The sequence below is a fragment of the Camponotus vicinus genome, unplaced genomic scaffold (assembly GCF_025532165.1).
Source record: "Camponotus vicinus isolate PSW18456_S1 unplaced genomic scaffold, iyCamVici1.0 SCAF_1, whole genome shotgun sequence".
Classification (NCBI taxonomy): domain Eukaryota; kingdom Metazoa; phylum Arthropoda; class Insecta; order Hymenoptera; family Formicidae; genus Camponotus; species Camponotus vicinus.
The window spans coordinates 21,278,743-21,297,238 of record NW_028141945.1 but is presented as its reverse complement, the minus strand read 5'-3'; the positions used below and the strand labels follow the sequence as shown (position 1 = coordinate 21,297,238).

Here is an 18,496-nt window from a genome sequence, read left to right as displayed (position 1 = left end):
ATTGTTTCCAATCCTTTGATTAATTGACTAGTGATATTAAATAATTTATGAGTATAACTTGTAAAAATTATTATAAAAAATCGAATAATACAGTTTACAAATGATTGACAGTGTTTGCTAATTTTTGGAGCGTGACTTCTCATACAGCACAGAACATTGCAGTAATATATTGCGGTAATATTGCAATGTTGCTGCAATGTTACAATAATATTAATAATATTGCTGCAATATTCTGTGCTGTATGGGTTGTTATTTCCCATACAGCACAGACCGATTGTTGTTACATTGCAGCAATATTGCGGTAATATTGCGATGTTGCTGAAATATTGCTGCAATGTGACAACAATGGTCTGTGCTGTATGGGTTGTTGCAAATTGCAGAAAATTTTATTTGGTATTCTAACAAATACAGAAGATTATAATTATAAGTTTGCACGATAAACAAAATTTGTTTTTTAATATAATAAATATATTTATCCTCATTTTTATATTTTATTGATATAAATCCTGAGAAAAATCCATTAAAAATTTACATTTATCCCTAAAGCACCACGTCTCTAAATACGGATCTGTCAAAGCAGTCACGTGGTCCGTCGCGTGAGGTTAGGAAAAATCGTTTACATGCGACATTTACAAAAAATTGAAATAAAATTTAAAAAAACCTATCTATACATCGTCATAAGTGAAACTGGAATTTTAAAAATAAAAAAAAAATAAAATAAAATGTACCCTTTCTATTTTGCCTGATTATTTTTTGCACGAGGAATCTGACCAATCGCGTACAAAGCCTACGAATACGAGTGTGTTCTTTTACGCTGATAATTGCGCGCATGCGCAATGTATGCGACTGTACTGAATTTTATCAAATATTAATCTGACGTTGGCAAACTTGTCGAAACAAGCGCGCTTTACAAAAGTAGAGCTCACTCGAATGAGAATCTCCCCTCATTTTACAGAGAAAACTTGATTTTCGATATTCATATAATTGTCATTTCGTAATTTTTATACATGTTATGTATCCGCGCGTATAAACGAAACGAAGAGACGACGAAGAGCGAGGATCGATATGACAGATTAGACGCACGTGAGTGCCTGGCGTGCGAGTGACGTAACAGCAACGGCTCTTTTAGCACGAAAATGGCCGGCGCCGTGTGGGCCGAGGACGAGATCGGGCGAAAGTGGGACCGTTGCTTTACGGATGCGATCCTCAAACTAGGTAACTAATGTTTCCGTACCCGTGGTGACAGGTATACTTTTGACGACGCCATTACTCACGAATCTGACTTTTTTCAGGCGGTGGTATAGCCCTTGGCGGAGTGTTTTCTCTGTTTTTCTTCAAAAGTAAGATCACTTTATTCATATGTATGATTGTAATGCTCTTATGATGTAACTATAGTTATTATTATAACTGTCTTCTCAAAATCAGAATTAATAAGTTTGAGTCTTTGTAGTTGAATTTCTTGCACTGTTTAAGTTAAGAATTAGATAAATATATATTTAGAAGTTGTGTGGAAAAAAGAAGGAAAAACCAGTGCAAGAAATTTAATTATAAACACATAATCATAAACAAATCTATTGTATTATTATATTTAACATCCTCTGTTTTCTTTTTCAAAATTTAATGTAATAATCTATAAAATAAATTTATAAAGAAATTTTTAACAATATATAAATTACAATTATACATATATGTTAAAAAATAATACAATTTTTTCAGAATATTTTCTATAATTATCTTTCAATTTGCTTTTATAAATTTTAATATAAAGATATATGCAATATTTTGTTATATTATAGCAGTTTAATAAATAGATAATATATTTGATCACATTTAGATCTCGTCAATAAAGTAAAACAAATTTAAAGAAACTGTACATTATCTCAATGTCAATTGATTTCTTTATTTCATAGTGAAATATATAAAGAAATATATAATAAAATATATATATAAATTATTTCAAATTCTTACAGGAAGGAGATGGCCTATTATAATTGGTGCTGGCTTTGGATTAGGCATGGCATATTCCAATTGTGAAAGAGATATAAATGCATCAATATATCAACAAAAATCTAGGAGTAGTAAATCTGAAGGAAAGAAATAATTATTAGGATCTATTGTGAAAATAAAATTAAACTTATTATTAAAATAAAAGTATCAAGAAATTAAATAACTATGTTGCATTAATTTATTTTTTATATCTCTAATTTTTATTTTGGTAGGTAAAGTTTATTTTATATTTCAATTTCCCTTACCGCAACTTCTCACTTAAGATAATAGATATAAAGGTTGTTTAGTAAAAGAAATATATTTCTTTTGTAGCGTGTTCATTATAATAATAATAAGATAGAAAAATACATAACTATAACTAGTGTATATAACACTAAATATTAATACGCATAAATATATAACAATTGTAATATGTTAAGAAAATACAAGATTTTGTTTCTTTAATTATTTCATCGTTGCTTAAAATTATTAAAATGCACTTATATATGTAAACTCTCATTAATTGTTATAATTTATATGTAACGGTAATGCTGGAAGCGTACATATACAGTTTACATTTATAGTAGGAAGTGTACATATATGTAGAGTTTGTATACGTTCAAATTCTAATGTCCTTTAAACATTTGCAGTATTAACCAGTAATATTTTGACATATATCAATTATAACATTTTCATAGAATTTCAGAATTTCCAAAATTGATTAATTTTTTAATATTTATTGTATTTGTATAATTTCTTAGAAGGAAAAAAATATAAGTGCATCATTAAAAAAAACCAGGAATGTCACATGAGGGTACAATATCTATAGCACACGCACGCGTAAATAATTTGTGTGATCCATTATAACAAACTTTGTGATGTATATGTATGTCATATAATTTACGTCTTACATATTAAATATATAAACTTATGTATATTTTAATTTATAATAAAGGCTTTTTGATAATAAGATCGAATTTTATTAACAATAAGTGTAAATAAATGTGCAAATAAATTTTAATTTCGGAGATTCTGATTGTTTTTCATATATAGCAGAGTGAAATTTTTATCTTTATATATTTGGCATCTTATAGTAGTATACCTTTAAGCTTTAAATATTATACTATCAAAACAGGCATGAAAAGAAATGATACATGACGTTTATATCTTAATATTAAACACCATGCCCAAAAACTGTTCGTAGTGGATTGTTATAACACCATCCAGATCTGTATCTAATCGTCTGAAAGCAGATGTCAAAGTCTAAAAATAAAAAATATGATTACTATTTCATCTTCGTAAGGATTTTGTAAATTTGTAAAATTTGTAATTATTTTTAAAATGCGATTAAACATGTGAGATTAACAACATTAATTACTTAATCAATAATAACTAGTATTAAATTAGTATTAAAATATTCTATAATTTAAAATTAATAACTCATTTAAACGCATATTTAATTTATAGATTATAATCAATCATGCTGTGTATGTTTTTACGTATATTAATAGATATACATTACATTAATAAATGTACATTCCAGACAAGCAACCTAATGTCCAATGGAATAATATAGATCGTTATATGTATATTTTATATAAGCATGTATACTTACATATAATACTATGCAGCATTGTATGAAATCATCAAAGTATATTGTACCACGACCTGCACGATCATACTTTCGTATAAGCATGTCAATTGTTTGATCTGTTAGTCGGTATCCAAAGTTTGTAAGAGCAGTCTTCAATTCGTTGCGGTCAATGTTACCGCTGTTATCACGATCGAATGATCGAAAACAATTCTCCCAATCAGTAACATATTTCCACAATGCCCCAAATTCCTCGAAGCTTACAGTACCAGTTTGGTTTTTATCAAACATACCTGTAGCAGGATCGATTTTGTCAGTGTCAAACATACCTGTACCAACAAAGTTAAAGAACAACATGATAGCAATGCCAAAAGACCATGCAAATTAATATGCAATACTACTTTATAAAAATAAAAAAATATGCTATAATTTAAAAAGAATTAATATCTAATTAGCATTAGCATTAAATACTAGTTCTTCTAGCAATAAGCAATAGATACTAGATATTTATTTAATATCACAGAATAATTTATATGTAAAGATTTCAACAAGCAAATTATAAGAAAATTATAAAAATCAGAAATTTACATGGTCATTTGAAAACACTTCTTACCAATCATTAGACGAACAGTTTCTGGATTAAATGGTGTCCATGTACCATTTGAGAGAGCCTGCTGCAATTCGTCTGCAGTAATTGAACCAGATCTGTCTCTATCCACCCTAAGCCAAAACATTATCTCCTCAATTATCCAAAGTTAAATATCACATTTTTATTATTTTAATCTTTATTCTATAATTTTATGGATATATATGATAATGTCAGAACATGAGAAAATGGAATGAGAAAATAGAAAATAGAAACAGGAGGTAGGAAGCATCCAAGATTCTTTCTAAAGAAATGATACATTTATCTCGTGATAATTTACAGAGCATGATTACCTTTGGAATACGCTCCAGAGAAATTCCTGGCTGGGCATCGGCGAAACGAAAGACATTTTTCCGCGTGAAAAATCAGCAAGAGTCAAATCAATCTGCAAGATCAAATAAAGTATATCTTGCACGATATTACGCAGGTAATTGTTGATTATCACCTAAACGTAATCAGCCTGCACCGAAATTTTCTGAAGTGTGATTGTTATTCGAACACGTCACTCTATATGCAGTTTCTCTGATACGCTACAAATTGCACAAGACTGATCTGTCATTGGACGGTTGATTAATTGTGACGTCAAAATTTGGAATAGTGGAATTGTACACTAGCGTCACTAAATTGCGCGCCATTTTCAAAATACATAAATTTTTCGCGACATCAAATTGCAATTTGGAAGCTTATTCATAATTATTAAATATAAATTTATAAGAAAAAATATAAAAATTATTATATAAACTATTAATATAAAAATTATTAAATTTAAATTTATAAGAATCAGAATAAATATTTAAATTGATCAACCAACTTATTAAATATAAATTTATATTAAACTAATTATAAATGTCGTCCTGAGATTTAATTAGTCTGACATCCTATATATTTAACAATTTTTTAATAATTCAATTTTTAGAAATTTAATCTATATTTATAGGAAATATATTTATATATCTGTTGTGCCATTATGGATCTCAAAGGTACATACTGTATAAAAACACACATATTATATATAATATTCCATACTATATAATAACATATTTCATTATATAAATATATTTTTACAAAAAAGATGAGAGAAGATCGATGGAAATAAAGATTCGTCCACAAACTTTGGATACGTTAAAATTAGATTTTGGGCTTATTTATCTTCCATGCGCCAATACTGTATCTAAGCCAGATGAGAAATAAGTCTATGCCCATTTGTAACCAACTCCAAAACGGTATTATCTTGGAACCTTCAATTTCAGTCCAATTTACCGCTATCTCAGTTATAGGAATATTAAGAGTCTGTGCAATATAAAGCATTTCTACGTCAAAAGCCCAGCGTTCGACATGCAACGCTTCAAATATCGTTCTCGCTGATGTTCTCGTTAGAAGCTTAAATCCACACTGTGTATCTCTAATGTCTTTTACGCACAACAACCAGACTAAAAAATGGAACCCATGCATAAGGAACAGTCGGAAGTAAGATCGCTTTGCAGTTTCTTCTTTTTCTAAATGCGCTCTTGATCCACATATTACCGCGCTCGAGAATGCTGTGTCTGCGGGATTGCTTGTATAATCAACTGAAACAAATTTGTCAAAACTAATAATGTAAAACTTGTAATTGTCTAAAAAAAAATAATAGGATTATTACTTCTAGATGTAAATATATAATCTGTAGATAATAATAGAAGAATCTTAATTTTTTTTTAAATACTGTACATAACTTACATCCTAAAACTTTTCTTAAACTATCATCTAATTTTTGTAGATCACTGAATTTGGTGGCACCATCTGCATCTGCAAATAACAAAGCGCTGCCACTTGCACTCAGCATACCCTTAAATCAAGTAATAAAATATTAAATTTTATATTAAAATATAAAATTATCATATTAAGTATCAAGATCAAAAGACTTAATCAAGAGATAAAACATAAAGTTTAACATATTTTACGTATAAAATTTAGCTTAGTTTATCAAATGTACTAACCAGTCTTACAGCACCACCTTTCCCTCTATTTTTAACGAGATTTAACACTTTCAGTGTGTTATATTTTGATGCATAATACTGAGCAACATTTGCAGTTTTATCTGTGCTGCCATCACTAACTACTATCACTTCATAAGTAAATTTACAAGTAGATTTTGCACGCTTTTCCAAATATTCCAAACATTCGTCCAACATTGTTGGCACTATTAAATGAAAATTATACATACATAATATATAAATAAAATATAAGTAACACATATACATATGCAACAAATCTTACATCTGTGCTCTTCATTATAAGCAGGTATAATGACACTAAGATGTACCGTCCAAGGATCATGTATCGAAGGGAATGCTTCCTTCATCCCTGTTTGGCTCACAAAGAACTTTTCACTTTCATCCCTCCAAATTTTGGGATACTGTTTACTTGTTATATATATTATTATGCAAATCTAAAACAAATATTTATATCTTTATAAACAGACATTGTATTATAATTATTTATATTATTTTTTTTTATAAAATACGGCGTAATAATTTCTTAAATTATATGTAAAATAATACAATCCTTGACAAAAAAAATGTAAACATAAGACAGAAAAATTTCGATACATACCAAAATTAAAATAAATATAGCCAGTGATATTCCACAACAGAGCAGACAGCCTAGTGATATCATTTTGATACAGCAGAACACTTAGAATTATGAAATAACAGATAAAAAATATATCGAAAAATAACTGACATATCTATCTTCCTTTCATTCCGGCAGCATATGTCTATCAGGTCTATCATACGTCATCTAAATCTCAGTCTGTTCGTTTTAGTTGCACTCAATGATAAGAAGGAATATAAAGGAACAAATCTCGCGCATGCGTAATAGCGCAAGAGAGAGAGAGAGAGAGAGAGAGAGAGAGAGAGAGAGAGAGAGAGAGAGAGAGAGAGAGAGAGAGAGAGAGAGATAATGCTATAAAAGTGATCATCGAGGCTTTTTCTGATTGCATAAGATATTCCGATTACATATGTTACATTATTTAAAAGGAATTAAAGAATTCTGTTATTCTGCATGACGACTATTGATCCCTGCAAACAATTTGCTTGTAAACTGCAAAAGTGCTTGAAAGGTTTGACAATTTAATCCATTAAAGAGAGAGCGTAAAAAAAATATTATATATTTCTAACCTTATTTCTCTTGAGAAAAAAAAGATTGTATGAAATAAGAATAAGATTGGATGAAGAAACTATATATTTTATGTCGATATAATTATTAATTAATTAAATAGTTAATTAAAATAATGATGTAATAAACGTACATTTATGGATTTCACTATAAAATTTATTAAAGGTATATTATTCTTCTTTTAGACAACGTCTATCAGCCCTCTCGCTGTGAAGAAATAATAGAAGAATTAAGAAAGTGTTGCGTAAAACATTCATCTATCTCTACCGTTTGTGATGGTATAGATACTTCTAAGCGATATAAACATAACACTGTTGATTATGTAAGTTTGATATATATTTTATTCACATATACATTTTTATTTACAATTAGAGAGAGAAAGAATTAAATGTAACTATATTTTAATAATTGTAGGAATTTTTTATATATCTTGTATTAATTCATTCTTAAATTTTCTTCTAGCGAAAAGTTATAACATAGACAATGTCTAATGAAATAAAAAGGCAAACATTAGGAAACAAAGGTTTTGCGTATCGTCATCCAAGAGTCTTTATTCTTACAGGTATACTAATTTCTATGGGTATAATGTTCAGCAAACCTCTTCATGATATATTTTTTGTCGAACCACCATCAGAAGAAGAATTGATCATAATTCAACAGAGAATGCGTGATAGAATGCGTGATAGAATTTAAATTCCTACAAATTTGTTTCTGTGTAAGAATGGAGGCTGTAAAAAAAGCAAAGGAGAGATTGAAACAATATCCAACTCTTATGATTCGATGCCAGGAATCGGCGTCAAGGTACGCATTTTGCGTGGTAGAGAAATCCAACTTAGAGAAGAACGCTTGTGCTGCGGAATTTAACGAATTGAAGAAATGTCTTGTTAAAGCCGCCGCGAACAGTAATACAAGATTATAAATAAGCTTGAAGCTCAATCGATGAATATCTGAGTTCAATTTAATGTCTTAGCTTTAGCTACACAAGAATGAATATCATCAATGCTAAAATAAATAACTCGTCATTTACATCACACTGTCTACTGGCATTTATTCTACGATTAATCTTGATACTGTATGCCAATTTTCATGACGAGTATTTCGCGGTATCGTACACAGATGTGGACTATAAAGTGTTTACTGATGCCGCCAGGCATGTAATAGAGCAACGATCACCGTTCGAGCGACATACTTATCGTTATTCGCCGTTTCTGGCTTGGCTCTTGGCACCAAACATCATATTACACAAGGATTTTGGAAAGATTTTATTTTCCATAGTAGACATACTGATAGCAGTCTTGATTAAAAGTATCCTCGCGCGACAGAGATGTAACGAGACTCTAAAGAATCTCTGTGCGCTCTTATGGCTCTATAATCCGTTAACATTGGTGATCTCTACGAGAGGTAATGCGGATTCGTTGGCTGTTTTTTTAGTTATAGTCACATTAGATTTGTTACAACGAGATAAAATTGTACTGGCTGGATTATTTCATGGGATATCCGTACATTTTAGATTATATCCATTGATGTTCAGTCTGCCCATGTTCTTATCCTTATGTAAAAGTAATCGTTTTTTACCGAACAAGGATCAATGGAGACTTGTGTCGAGTTTCGCATTTTCAATTATTACATTGACGATCACGGGTTATTATTTGTACGGCTTCAAATTTTTGTACGAAAGTTTTCTGTATCATTTAGTGCGTAAAGACGCAAGACACAATTTTTCTATATATTTTTACATGCTTTACTTATCTGCTAATCAGCCTCAAGATATAATCCAGAAGATCGTTACGTTTCTGCCGCAATTGTTACTGTTGTTGATGTCGTCGTATTATTATGCGGAAAAATCCAAGTTGCCATTCGCTATGTTCACCCAGGCGATAATCGCGGTAATATATAATCCGGTGATAACTTCCCAATATTTCTTCTGGTTTTTATCCTTGTTACCTCTCTGCTTGCCAAATATCAAAATGAGCCTCTGTAGAAGCGTATGTCTAATATGTTCTTGGATCTTAAGTCAAACTATTTGGTTGTCAATTGCTTACATGCTAGAATTCCAAAGTTTTAATTCATTCAATTTGCTTTGGATATCTAGTCTATTATTTTTTGCTGTTAATGTAAAAATTTTAGTTGATATTATTGATCATTATAACTATTGATTATAAATATGTAGTATTTATCTCGCATCTGAGATATTAATCTTTATATATTTCCAAAAAATAAAATAATTTGAAGAAAAACTGTATTTTATTATATTCCAACAATCTTTAATCTAATACGTCATTGTGTGATATAAAATAAGTAAGTAATCAATTGAAAATTGAAGAAAACACAAATTACATAAAGTTATATTATTTTTTTTGTAATATTGCTATTTATTTTAGGAAAACTAAAATAATTTCAATATTAATTGCGATGGAACCATGATTTTATTACACCTTTATTACACCTTTTTTTATTACACCTTTATTACACCTTTTAACATTCTTTTAACAAATTAACACTGATTATACAGGGTTTGTCAAAAGTGTGGAAACTCCTAAATATCTCATAAACGGTGCATTTTAGAAAAAAATGTTTCAGGCAAAAGTTGTTTTGTTTCAAAGGGGCCATAAGACGGTACCATTGGTTTGACCTTGAAGAGTCATTTGAAGGTCACGTGAAGGTCACTTCAATTTTTTTAAATGGAACACCCTATATATTTTTGCACATTCTAGTAGCTTATCTCGAGAGCTTTCCAAAACACTATAATTAAGTACCTTTTCGTTAAGTACTTTTTGAGTTATGAGGCTTGAAATAATTTCTTAATTTTACATAAACCGTAAAATATCTTGTAAAATATTCATTTTTCGATTATCTTACCTTAATACTTTTATGTAGAAAATAATGAGAGGAATCAATTGGTGTAAAGAAAACACATAGTTGTTTTTAAGAAAAAATATGGAATTGTTAATTGCAAATTACATATTTTTTCTTCAAAACAACTATGTGTTTTCTTTATACCAATTGATTCCTCTCATTATTTTGTACGTAAAAGTATTAAGGTAAGATAATCGAAAAATAAATATTTTACAAGATATTTTACGGTTTATGTAAAATTAAGAAATTATTTCAAGCCTCATAACTCAAAAAGTACTTAACGAAAAGGTACTTAATTATAGTGTTTTGGAAAGCTCTCGAGATAAGCTACAAGAGTGTGCAAAAATATATAGGGTGTTCCATTTAAAAAAATTGAAGTGACCTTCACGTGACCTTCAAATGACTCTTCAAGGTCAAACCAATGGTACCGTCTTATGGCTCCTTTGAAACCAAACAACTTTTGCCTGAAACATTTTTTTCTAAAATGTACCGTTTGTGAGATATTTAGGGGTTTCCACACTTTTGACAAACCCTGTATATATATACATTTATTTCAGAATTAAAATTTTTATTATTTTATTTTATCAGATTTCTCATCAATAATATTATGTAATAGATATTTGCATAAAAATATTAACTTTACATATCAACAATTGTTAAATAATTCTCAAAAAATATATGTAGCTCAAACTCAGTTTTTTGATGCGTCTTTTTAAATTATTTTTATAGAATAAAATTAAATAAATATTTATACATGGTTGTAAAACTTTCGCTGTTATATAAACTTATAAAAGTCGAAACATATATTTGTTTCACTTTGTGTCACTTGTATCACTTTTATAGTAAATAATTAATGCTACAAGAATGCTTATATATTTTATAAAAGCTTTAAATGGATTTGTGTGTGTGTGTGTGTGTGTGTGTGTGTGAGACCTTTAAAAGTTAATATAAAATTCATTTAATAATTTTAGCAATTAAATATTTAATAAATTTTAATATAATTAAATATTTATTAAATATTTTATGTATAAAATATTTAATAATTTTATTAGGCTACTTGAAAAAATTAAATACAAAGAGGTCCCTCTAATAAGATTCATCTTAGAAAATGCAATGGAATGACTAGGAATGATGTTAAGCAAGTTCTCAGAAAGCTGGAATTCCTTTATTATATACGCCAGGGAGGCTCTATGCAGAATCGATATAAGCATATTATGTAAATAATAAGCATAAGTATAAAGAATAACATAAGCATGTAAACTGTAACTCTGAATTATTATACTAATCTAATATTACAAATAATAATTGTATTGTATCATTATTTACTTCTTAGTCCGTGCCTTTCAATTTTGAATGGCTCTTTTACATTTGTAATTTGTTTTTGTGCAATGTAAATAAACTTAAATATCTAAAGTAAAATGTTTACAATATCTGACAATATGTAAAATTAAGATCACAAAATTTTAAAAATGGTTACGACACTGATATTAAATTTTATATTCCTTATAATTACAGTTATATATATAAACAAAAATAGCATAATAGTATTAAAGTTTAAAATAAATAAGAGTAGCGTCAAATATATCAAAAACAAAAAATTAAAGTCAAGATAACTTTGATTATAAAAATTAAAAGTAAAATTACAATTGAAATTGAATTTGAACTTCAGTATTAAGAATATTGTGATTCAAAATAAAAAATCTAAAACTGAATACAGCAACTAAAATAACTGTATTATATATTCACATTTATTTTATTAAAGAAATACTCTACTGCAGAGCACTTGGCAAGCAAGTTGACCTGCAAGTAAATTTAATGTTATCAGAATTTGTGTTTGGAGAGATAGAGAAGCGAAAAAAACGTAACATAATCATGGTGATACAAGAAAATTGCACATACATATATAAAAATATATATTAATACTTTTATGTATATAATACATATCTCTAACATCTGTTACAGAGGAATTATTGGCGCTTTTGCAACCATTATCATATCAACATTTCTTAATCAAATGGACATTACAAATTTATGCAACTAAAGCTTGAAGCATCATATGACAATAATGTTTCATTTTAGCAGATTTAATAATTATTGTTTGTATATAAAAAAATGTAATCTTATTAGACTTAATTGTATATTAATATTTAACTACTCTGTATAATAATATTTAATTGAATTTAAAATGGTTTGAATGTCCGTTTCAATTTCAATTCCTGCAATCTTTGTTTATCCAATTCAAATTTCTTTCGTAATTCTGCTAATTCTAAAAGAAGCATAGTATAAATTGAATATATCTCTAAAAGAAATTTTGTATTATAAAAATCTTGTGACTTGAAGTCATACTTACTCTGCTTCTTTGTCTTTCGAATTTGAGAATGAAATTATGAAAATTAAGTAATTGCTTTTTCTTCTTGCATTGTTCCTTTTGTTGCATTTTGCCAATGGTGGATTCTTTCCTAGATGCAAATTGTCCTCTTTTCTTTCCACCTGCTACTGCTATCCAGCCATCATCATCCTCTTCTGCAATCTGTTTAGTACTTTTATTTGATTTTCAAATCCTTTATTTGCTTGTCATACAAAGTTAAATATTCCTCAATCTGTTTTTTTTATTATATTACATTATCATTACACAAAGAATCGTTGTATTCTTTACACCATTTTGTTTAAAAAATTAAAGAAATCATTAAAATAAAAATATAATTTAATAAAAAAATATATATAACTGCTATTACAATATAAAATAAAATATAACTCACTTCTTAATCCTGTGAGACACATATTTTCACTATTTAACGGGCATATTAGAGACCCCCTAATCAACCCCCTAGTCACAAAATAACATCAATAAGATTCGGCGATGTTTTTACTAAAACCGAAAATATTTATGGCAGGAAATAAATTTAATTTGCATAGTATTTGAAATAAATAAATAAATAAATGACATGGATGAAAAATAAACTTTTATTTTTGTGTTAAATATTATACACCAGTAGTTTTACTGTCAAAATGTTTCTTTAATAAAATACTCACGAATTGCTCACGTACTTGGTTAGTTGTAATTTATAATTATTTCATAATTTGTTTTGATATTTTATTTTTTTCTTTAGGTATTTTTTTTTCTTTAGGAAAGTTATTTTTTGAGGTTTTATTTTTTTCAGAAAAATTATTCTTTGAGGGAAAATTTATGTAAATTATTTTTAGGGATATTTTTTATTAAATGTTTTGTTGCACACAAGGTAGAATATTTTTATGTACTTGGCGTATTTTTTTACCTTTGTAAGATTTTGCTCATACTTAAAAGCCTTCATCGCATTCTTTTACCACAATTAGATAATTTATATATAGTCTATTGTGTATATAATACAAAGTATATATACAAATATAAATTATGTTAAATCCTTATTCTGTGAAACTCTTAGAATACTATGAACACTAGAATGCTTTGAACAATTAAAATTAATAAACAATAATGTAATACTTAATTATAAAATTTATTTTTGCTTTCAAACAATTCTAACATTTCTGTAATATTTAGTTTGTTTCTTTTATTTTTATTTATTTATTTAGTTATGTTTAATAGTAGCAGTTACTTTTATTTTCTTTAAATCATTAAAGAACTTGCTTATCTAAAGTAGATAATTTTGATATTTATCATCACTAAATAATAATTTTACCTCACATCATAATAGTCACATTTTACATAAGCATATGTAAACATATGCAATTTTTACTTTATCGAGTTATTTCTTTGAATATAAATAATTAATAATAATATATAATTGTATTGATGTATCTGTAAAAACAAAATAGTACATATATTTTTTAATATCATGAAATAATATTATGAAATATTATATATTATCTTTTATATTTTTAAAATTTAAATGCACGGTAGAAATATTTGTAGCTTTTGGTGGCATTCTCTGATATATATTCTCAGAAAATATTTAGGATAAAAAATAGTAGAGTGTTCAAAAAACTTGAATTTATTTAAGTTTTAATAAAAAAGCACATATTATATCTACAAGTCTGATTATTTATAAAGTATCACTTTCATTAGTCTACGCGGTACTTATATCGGCGTTAAAAATATCAGACGAGTTATAATGATTCTTAATTTTATTCTTTTGCAGGAATACAAAATACTTATTTACAGATAGCTTCGTAAAGTAATAGTGGTAGATTCTGAAAAGGAATGTAGATATATTAGTAATAATACAATAATCGTAAATCTTACTATAGTAATCTAGATTAACTGTGAGCAAGAGCATCTCTTGGATCATCTTCCGAGATATTTTTTTCATCAATTCGATTGTTCTAAGCGGCTAAATATTATGACGATAATATTATTGGGTCATTTCTTGTCAAATTGCACGAGTAATGATATGCAAGTAATTTAAATTCCACTGCAGTCTCTGTCTACATAATTATCCGCTCGGATCGTTTGATGGATATGGATAAATCAAGGCGGTTGAGAAGTATATCAAATTTCTCTTTTACATTATCTAAACATATATTCGCTAACTTTTAAGTAAAACGTTATTTATTTCTGAACATAATTACGTTTGATTTATGTATTGGTGTCGCATCGATCACTCTTGATTATCTCTTGATTATGGAAATGTGCTGTTTTTCGGCGAAATTTTTGGCGACACGAAATGGCCCAATGGACACGAGTCGAAAAACTGAAATAGATCTTCTTTTCTCTTTTTTATATAACTACGGGTTTTTACGGCAGAGAGATGATGATGAAGTGCAACATATAAAAATAGCATTATTTTCTTTCATTGCTTTCATTACAGTTTGCTCAACTGTGTGCTATATGAAGTAATCTATTTTATTTGTTTTCTTTTTCTCTCTCTCTCTCTCTCTTTCTCTCTCTTGAAATATGTGTGGGTACACACATCTGATCCTCGTCAAACACTTGTACGCGAATATTTGCACGGGGATCAGTCGGATAACATCGAGGTAAAGTTCCGGGTCGCGCAGAGAAAGGACAGGCCACCGATCTCGAAGCAATTAAAATTATAAATAATTTCCATCTTGGCTGCGAGACCCGAAAGTTACGTTCGAGAAAACGTTTTACATTATTCACAAACCGACTCTTCGTCTCTTTCGCTAAAGCCTTCCCTGAAAATCATCGACGATAGGTCAGATACAAAAAAGGAATCGTACGATTACGCGAGAGATATAGAAGACTATACTCGGGCAAAAATATGGCAACGAAAGTCTTGCTTTTCGAGGCACATACACGGAAAAGTGCAAATTCGTCTCGCCCCTTTCGCTGCTCGCGTAAAGTCAAGCGCTTTGAAAAAATATTTTCGCGTGCTACGCAAGATTAAAGCGATAATCAGCAAATCGTGCAGCAAATTGTCTTCAAGCGAATAATCTCGACGAATTCAGCCTGTTGTATCTTTTTCGGAGATCGAACGAAAGCTTCGTGGATGTATGAAACATTTGTAAATATATCGCATTCCTTCATCGATGCACCCTTTTGCGAGGGGCAATAATTTATTAATGCAATAATTTATTATCAATAATTTATTATTAATAATTTATCAATAAAATATTAATATATTAAAACATTAATTTTTATGTGCAATAATTGTCACGTTAAATTAAACCGTACAATATTTTCCGAGAATAAAATCAAATAATAATCAACCCCTTTTAAATAATTTTATCTGTCTTTTGTCCGTTAAATAAGCTACCGTTTATTATTTATTGAGTTCAATTATCATTATCTTTACTATTGCAATGCCTTTATTATCCTATTGTTACAATTGCTCTGTTTGCGATCCCACAAAAGGATGCACCGATGCATATTTAACGTGCTTTTTTTAGGAAACACGCTTGGCTCAGGATCGTTTCCAGCTGTTTATTTGCGACGATGCAACGTTGGTCGCACAAAGATTACCCCGTTTCATCTCGGCCTTGTACAAAATGAGAAATGCATACAACGTTACGCGGAAGCGACATAATTTCCAATATATCGATAATTGTGCACTAATTAAGGGAAAATAAAAAAAACAGCACGCTGCAATATCCGAGGTATCAGTATCAAGAAAAAAATATTATAAGAACGAAGGGAAATGTCAGACTATGGGAGCTATATTATGGCAGATATTTAATAAAATATAATAACATTAATGAGATGCTTATATATATACATATTTTCTACGGGAAACATAAAATAAACGGCACTATATATCTTAACGATAAGTACGTAAATGATGAAATATACTCTAAATAATAAAAAATAATAATAATCATTATTAGAATTATCTTGCACGGATATATATGCGATCACCAATAAAATATAAAATATACATCGTAATAATAAATTGCATATACATATATTGCTCAAGCTGTCAAATCATATTGCTAATAAAAATTGCATTTCATATATCAATGGATATTACATCTCCAGAATGTGATTGGTGCAACTAAAAAAATGCAATGCTTTAACTATAACATACATATTAAAAAAGGATAATATGTATATTTAATTTAATCACGATATATTCAATATATATATATATATATATATATATATATATATATATATATATTTTTTTTTCAATATACTGATAACAATAAATAGTATACTTTAGAAAATAATTAGATAATCGAATCTTTGAAGAAAACACTCTAACTCATTAAATATTATAAAAAGCATAACTCGTTAGATAAGGCAAAAATATTTAATTTTTTGATGTATAATATCTTGAGAGTTACACCAGTCTCATACAAAAGTATAATATGCGCGTGAAAGGGAGTAATTAATAATAAGAATAATTAAAGCACTCGACGAACGTGCACATAAATCATGCGATCATGTACAGGATGTGTAACTCAGACAATACACGTAACGTAAAATAAAATCTCTTTGGCTTTTTATATAATTGAAATGCTCTCCGCAAATGTATGTATAGGGTGTATCAAAAATTGCACACGTCTCGATAATTCCTCTTGCGAAGTTAAAATTGTGAAATTTTTCCACGGAAAAAGATTGGATTGCACGTCGTTATATTTATCACAACATGTACACTTTAAGCGCGCAATTGCTCTCCGGATTGAAAGAATTTTATTAAAATTTTCAATTAAGCAGAAAGGATATTAGCATTTGCTATCTACTCGCGCGTGCTTGAAGAAGCTTAATCGTGAAAAGATCTCTGTTTAACAGGACTTCCACTCACGTATTTACGTCATTGCAGATCGTATTTCCCTCCCCCCACCCCTCCCCCGCCCCCACCCCCCGCACTCGTGCGCGTAAAAATAAGGGAAAGAAATTTTCCGGATGAAAATCTCGCCACGTAAACACCTGGATACACCTGGATAAAGCTGAGGGACAGTGGGATACAGATGATATGATCTATCGGCTCTACTAGTGCAAGAAACATCGAAAATCGAAAGTAATATAGGTCGTAGTATTTTTGTACTTACACTCTTACTATAGTATCATGCGTGTGTAGAGAATAAAATTGCATTTAACGCGCGGCCCCTCGGATCGGATTGTCGTGAGGCCCGGTTAACCGAATGAGAAAACACGAGTACATATTAATCTATATCTGGGATGAAGAATTATTGGCACACTGTCGTTATCGAGATAGATTGACTACTTTGCGCTGTGTAATAAAATTCTCAGACTCGCCCACGCATTACGGATGTATTTGCAGCACCGTACCTGCGAAAACGGTAAACGCGGTTGTCAACATGGCAGTTTTCATGTTATCTACGTTATATCGTTTCTTGTAGATGATATCTATTGGTATCGGGCGTTTAACCAGAGATTCAAACCGGTGGAATTTCGAACCGGTATCGATTCGTTCGTTAAATTATTCGCGGAGATTGAACTCTTCGAAAATGCACCGGTTTCAATCTTGGCGTTTAACGTATCGGAAGGTACGCTATTGCAAGAATTTCTTCATTCGTCGTTTTTTCTTTCGCACTGACGCGCTCTCATTCATTCTCTTCACTCGTTTCTATAACGGAAGATCTTGTGCGAACGTTGCGTGTAATCTCTGTTGGCGTCTCTCTTATGCCTGCCTTTTTCCTCTTTTGTTCTTTTTTTTTTTTTTAATGCTACAGGTACATGCGAGGAATTCGGAATTCAATCTTAATTTAATGGATAGCGGTAATTGCAATCGAGGCTCCGCGATACGAACGAGTAATGGACGTGATATGTTACATATGTTCGAGTTTGCGTTGCGGCTGACGTATTTTTAATTGAACGTACGTCATTTCAAAACGGAATT

The 18,496-nt window shown here is 29.2% G+C and overlaps 5 protein-coding genes across 8 annotated transcripts; 3 read left to right on the top strand and 2 right to left on the bottom strand.

Moving 5' to 3' along the window:
• The first annotated feature begins 922 nt into the window (after positions 1-922).
• On the top strand, positions 923-2,171 carry LOC145959494 (MICOS complex subunit Mic10). The gene is made up of 3 exons (XM_083078379.1): positions 923-1,215; positions 1,293-1,340; positions 1,971-2,171. Exons 1-3 carry the CDS (start codon positions 1,137-1,139, stop codon positions 2,099-2,101), a joined length of 258 nt encoding a protein of 85 aa, XP_082934505.1. The 5' UTR covers positions 923-1,136; the 3' UTR covers positions 2,102-2,171.
• On the bottom strand, positions 2,163-4,831 carry Alg-2 (Apoptosis-linked gene-2). 3 transcript variants are annotated; one of them, XM_083078377.1, is made up of 5 exons: positions 4,669-4,831; positions 4,517-4,608; positions 4,191-4,297; positions 3,602-3,906; positions 2,163-3,249 (listed from the first exon to the last, which is right to left on the bottom strand). In XM_083078377.1, the coding sequence occupies exons 2-5, from the start codon at positions 4,570-4,572 to the stop codon at positions 3,148-3,150; spliced, it is 570 nt and encodes a 189-aa protein (XP_082934503.1). In that variant the 5' UTR covers positions 4,573-4,608; positions 4,669-4,831; the 3' UTR covers positions 2,163-3,147. The 3 variants fall into 3 exon arrangements, with proteins under 3 accessions (XP_082934503.1, XP_082934502.1, XP_082934504.1); XM_083078376.1 differs by having other exon boundaries at positions 4,517-4,829; XM_083078378.1 differs by having other exon boundaries at positions 3,602-3,870; positions 4,517-4,812.
• A 271-nt stretch (positions 4,832-5,102) lies between these two features.
• On the bottom strand, positions 5,103-7,007 carry Wol (Dolichyl-phosphate beta-glucosyltransferase wollknaeuel). Its single transcript, XM_083078370.1, has 5 exons — positions 6,816-7,007; positions 6,480-6,651; positions 6,200-6,402; positions 5,940-6,048; positions 5,103-5,791 (listed from the first exon to the last, which is right to left on the bottom strand). The coding sequence occupies exons 1-5, from the start codon at positions 6,876-6,878 to the stop codon at positions 5,352-5,354; spliced, it is 987 nt and encodes a 328-aa protein (XP_082934496.1). The 5' UTR covers positions 6,879-7,007; the 3' UTR covers positions 5,103-5,351.
• A 161-nt stretch (positions 7,008-7,168) lies between these two features.
• Positions 7,169-8,102, top strand: LOC145959495 (cx9C motif-containing protein 4). Of its 2 annotated transcripts, none has more exons than XM_083078382.1 (3): positions 7,169-7,323; positions 7,565-7,701; positions 7,942-8,102. In XM_083078382.1, the coding sequence occupies exons 1-3, from the start codon at positions 7,266-7,268 to the stop codon at positions 7,948-7,950; spliced, it is 204 nt and encodes a 67-aa protein (XP_082934508.1). In that variant the 5' UTR covers positions 7,169-7,265; the 3' UTR covers positions 7,951-8,102. The 2 variants fall into 2 exon arrangements, with proteins under 2 accessions (XP_082934508.1, XP_082934507.1); XM_083078381.1 differs by having other exon boundaries at positions 7,170-7,323; positions 7,842-8,102.
• A 125-nt stretch (positions 8,103-8,227) lies between these two features.
• On the top strand, positions 8,228-9,616 carry LOC145959490 (GPI alpha-1,4-mannosyltransferase I, catalytic subunit-like). The gene has a single exon (XM_083078369.1). The coding sequence runs from the start codon at positions 8,366-8,368 to the stop codon at positions 9,533-9,535; it is 1,170 nt and encodes a 389-aa protein (XP_082934495.1). The 5' UTR covers positions 8,228-8,365; the 3' UTR covers positions 9,536-9,616.
• The last annotated feature ends 8,880 nt before the right edge of the window (positions 9,617-18,496 follow it).

What these genes read in the sequence shown, in the direction of transcription:
- LOC145959490 (XM_083078369.1), top strand. Translation starts at nt 8,366, where the DNA reads ATGAATATCATCAATGCTAAAATAAATAACTCGTCATTTACATCACAC.
- Alg-2 (XM_083078377.1), bottom strand. Translation starts at nt 4,572, where the DNA reads ATGTCTTTCGTTTCGCCGATGCCCAGCCAGGAATTTCTCTGGAGCGTA. An exon ending in CTCTGGAGCGTATTCCAAAG is followed by an intron (nt 4,298 to 4,516) that starts GTAATCATGCTC and finishes GTTTTGGCTTAG; the next exon opens with GGTGGATAGAGACAGATCTG. An exon ending in AACTGTTCGTCTAATGATTG is followed by an intron (nt 3,907 to 4,190) that starts GTAAGAAGTGTT and finishes TTGTTGGTACAG; the next exon opens with GTATGTTTGACACTGACAAA.
- LOC145959495 (XM_083078381.1), top strand. Translation starts at nt 7,266, where the DNA reads ATGACGACTATTGATCCCTGCAAACAATTTGCTTGTAAACTGCAAAAG. An exon ending in ACTGCAAAAGTGCTTGAAAG is followed by an intron (nt 7,324 to 7,564) that starts GTTTGACAATTT and finishes TTCTTCTTTTAG; the next exon opens with ACAACGTCTATCAGCCCTCT.
- Wol (XM_083078370.1), bottom strand. Translation starts at nt 6,878, where the DNA reads ATGATATCACTAGGCTGTCTGCTCTGTTGTGGAATATCACTGGCTATA. An exon ending in CTATATTTATTTTAATTTTG is followed by an intron (nt 6,652 to 6,815) that starts GTATGTATCGAA and finishes TATTTGTTTTAG; the next exon opens with ATTTGCATAATAATATATAT. An exon ending in TTTAAGAAAAGTTTTAGGAT is followed by an intron (nt 5,792 to 5,939) that starts GTAAGTTATGTA and finishes AATTTGTTTCAG; the next exon opens with TTGATTATACAAGCAATCCC.
- LOC145959494 (XM_083078379.1), top strand. Translation starts at nt 1,137, where the DNA reads ATGGCCGGCGCCGTGTGGGCCGAGGACGAGATCGGGCGAAAGTGGGAC. An exon ending in GGATGCGATCCTCAAACTAG is followed by an intron (nt 1,216 to 1,292) that starts GTAACTAATGTT and finishes GACTTTTTTCAG; the next exon opens with GCGGTGGTATAGCCCTTGGC. An exon ending in TTCTCTGTTTTTCTTCAAAA is followed by an intron (nt 1,341 to 1,970) that starts GTAAGATCACTT and finishes AAATTCTTACAG; the next exon opens with GAAGGAGATGGCCTATTATA.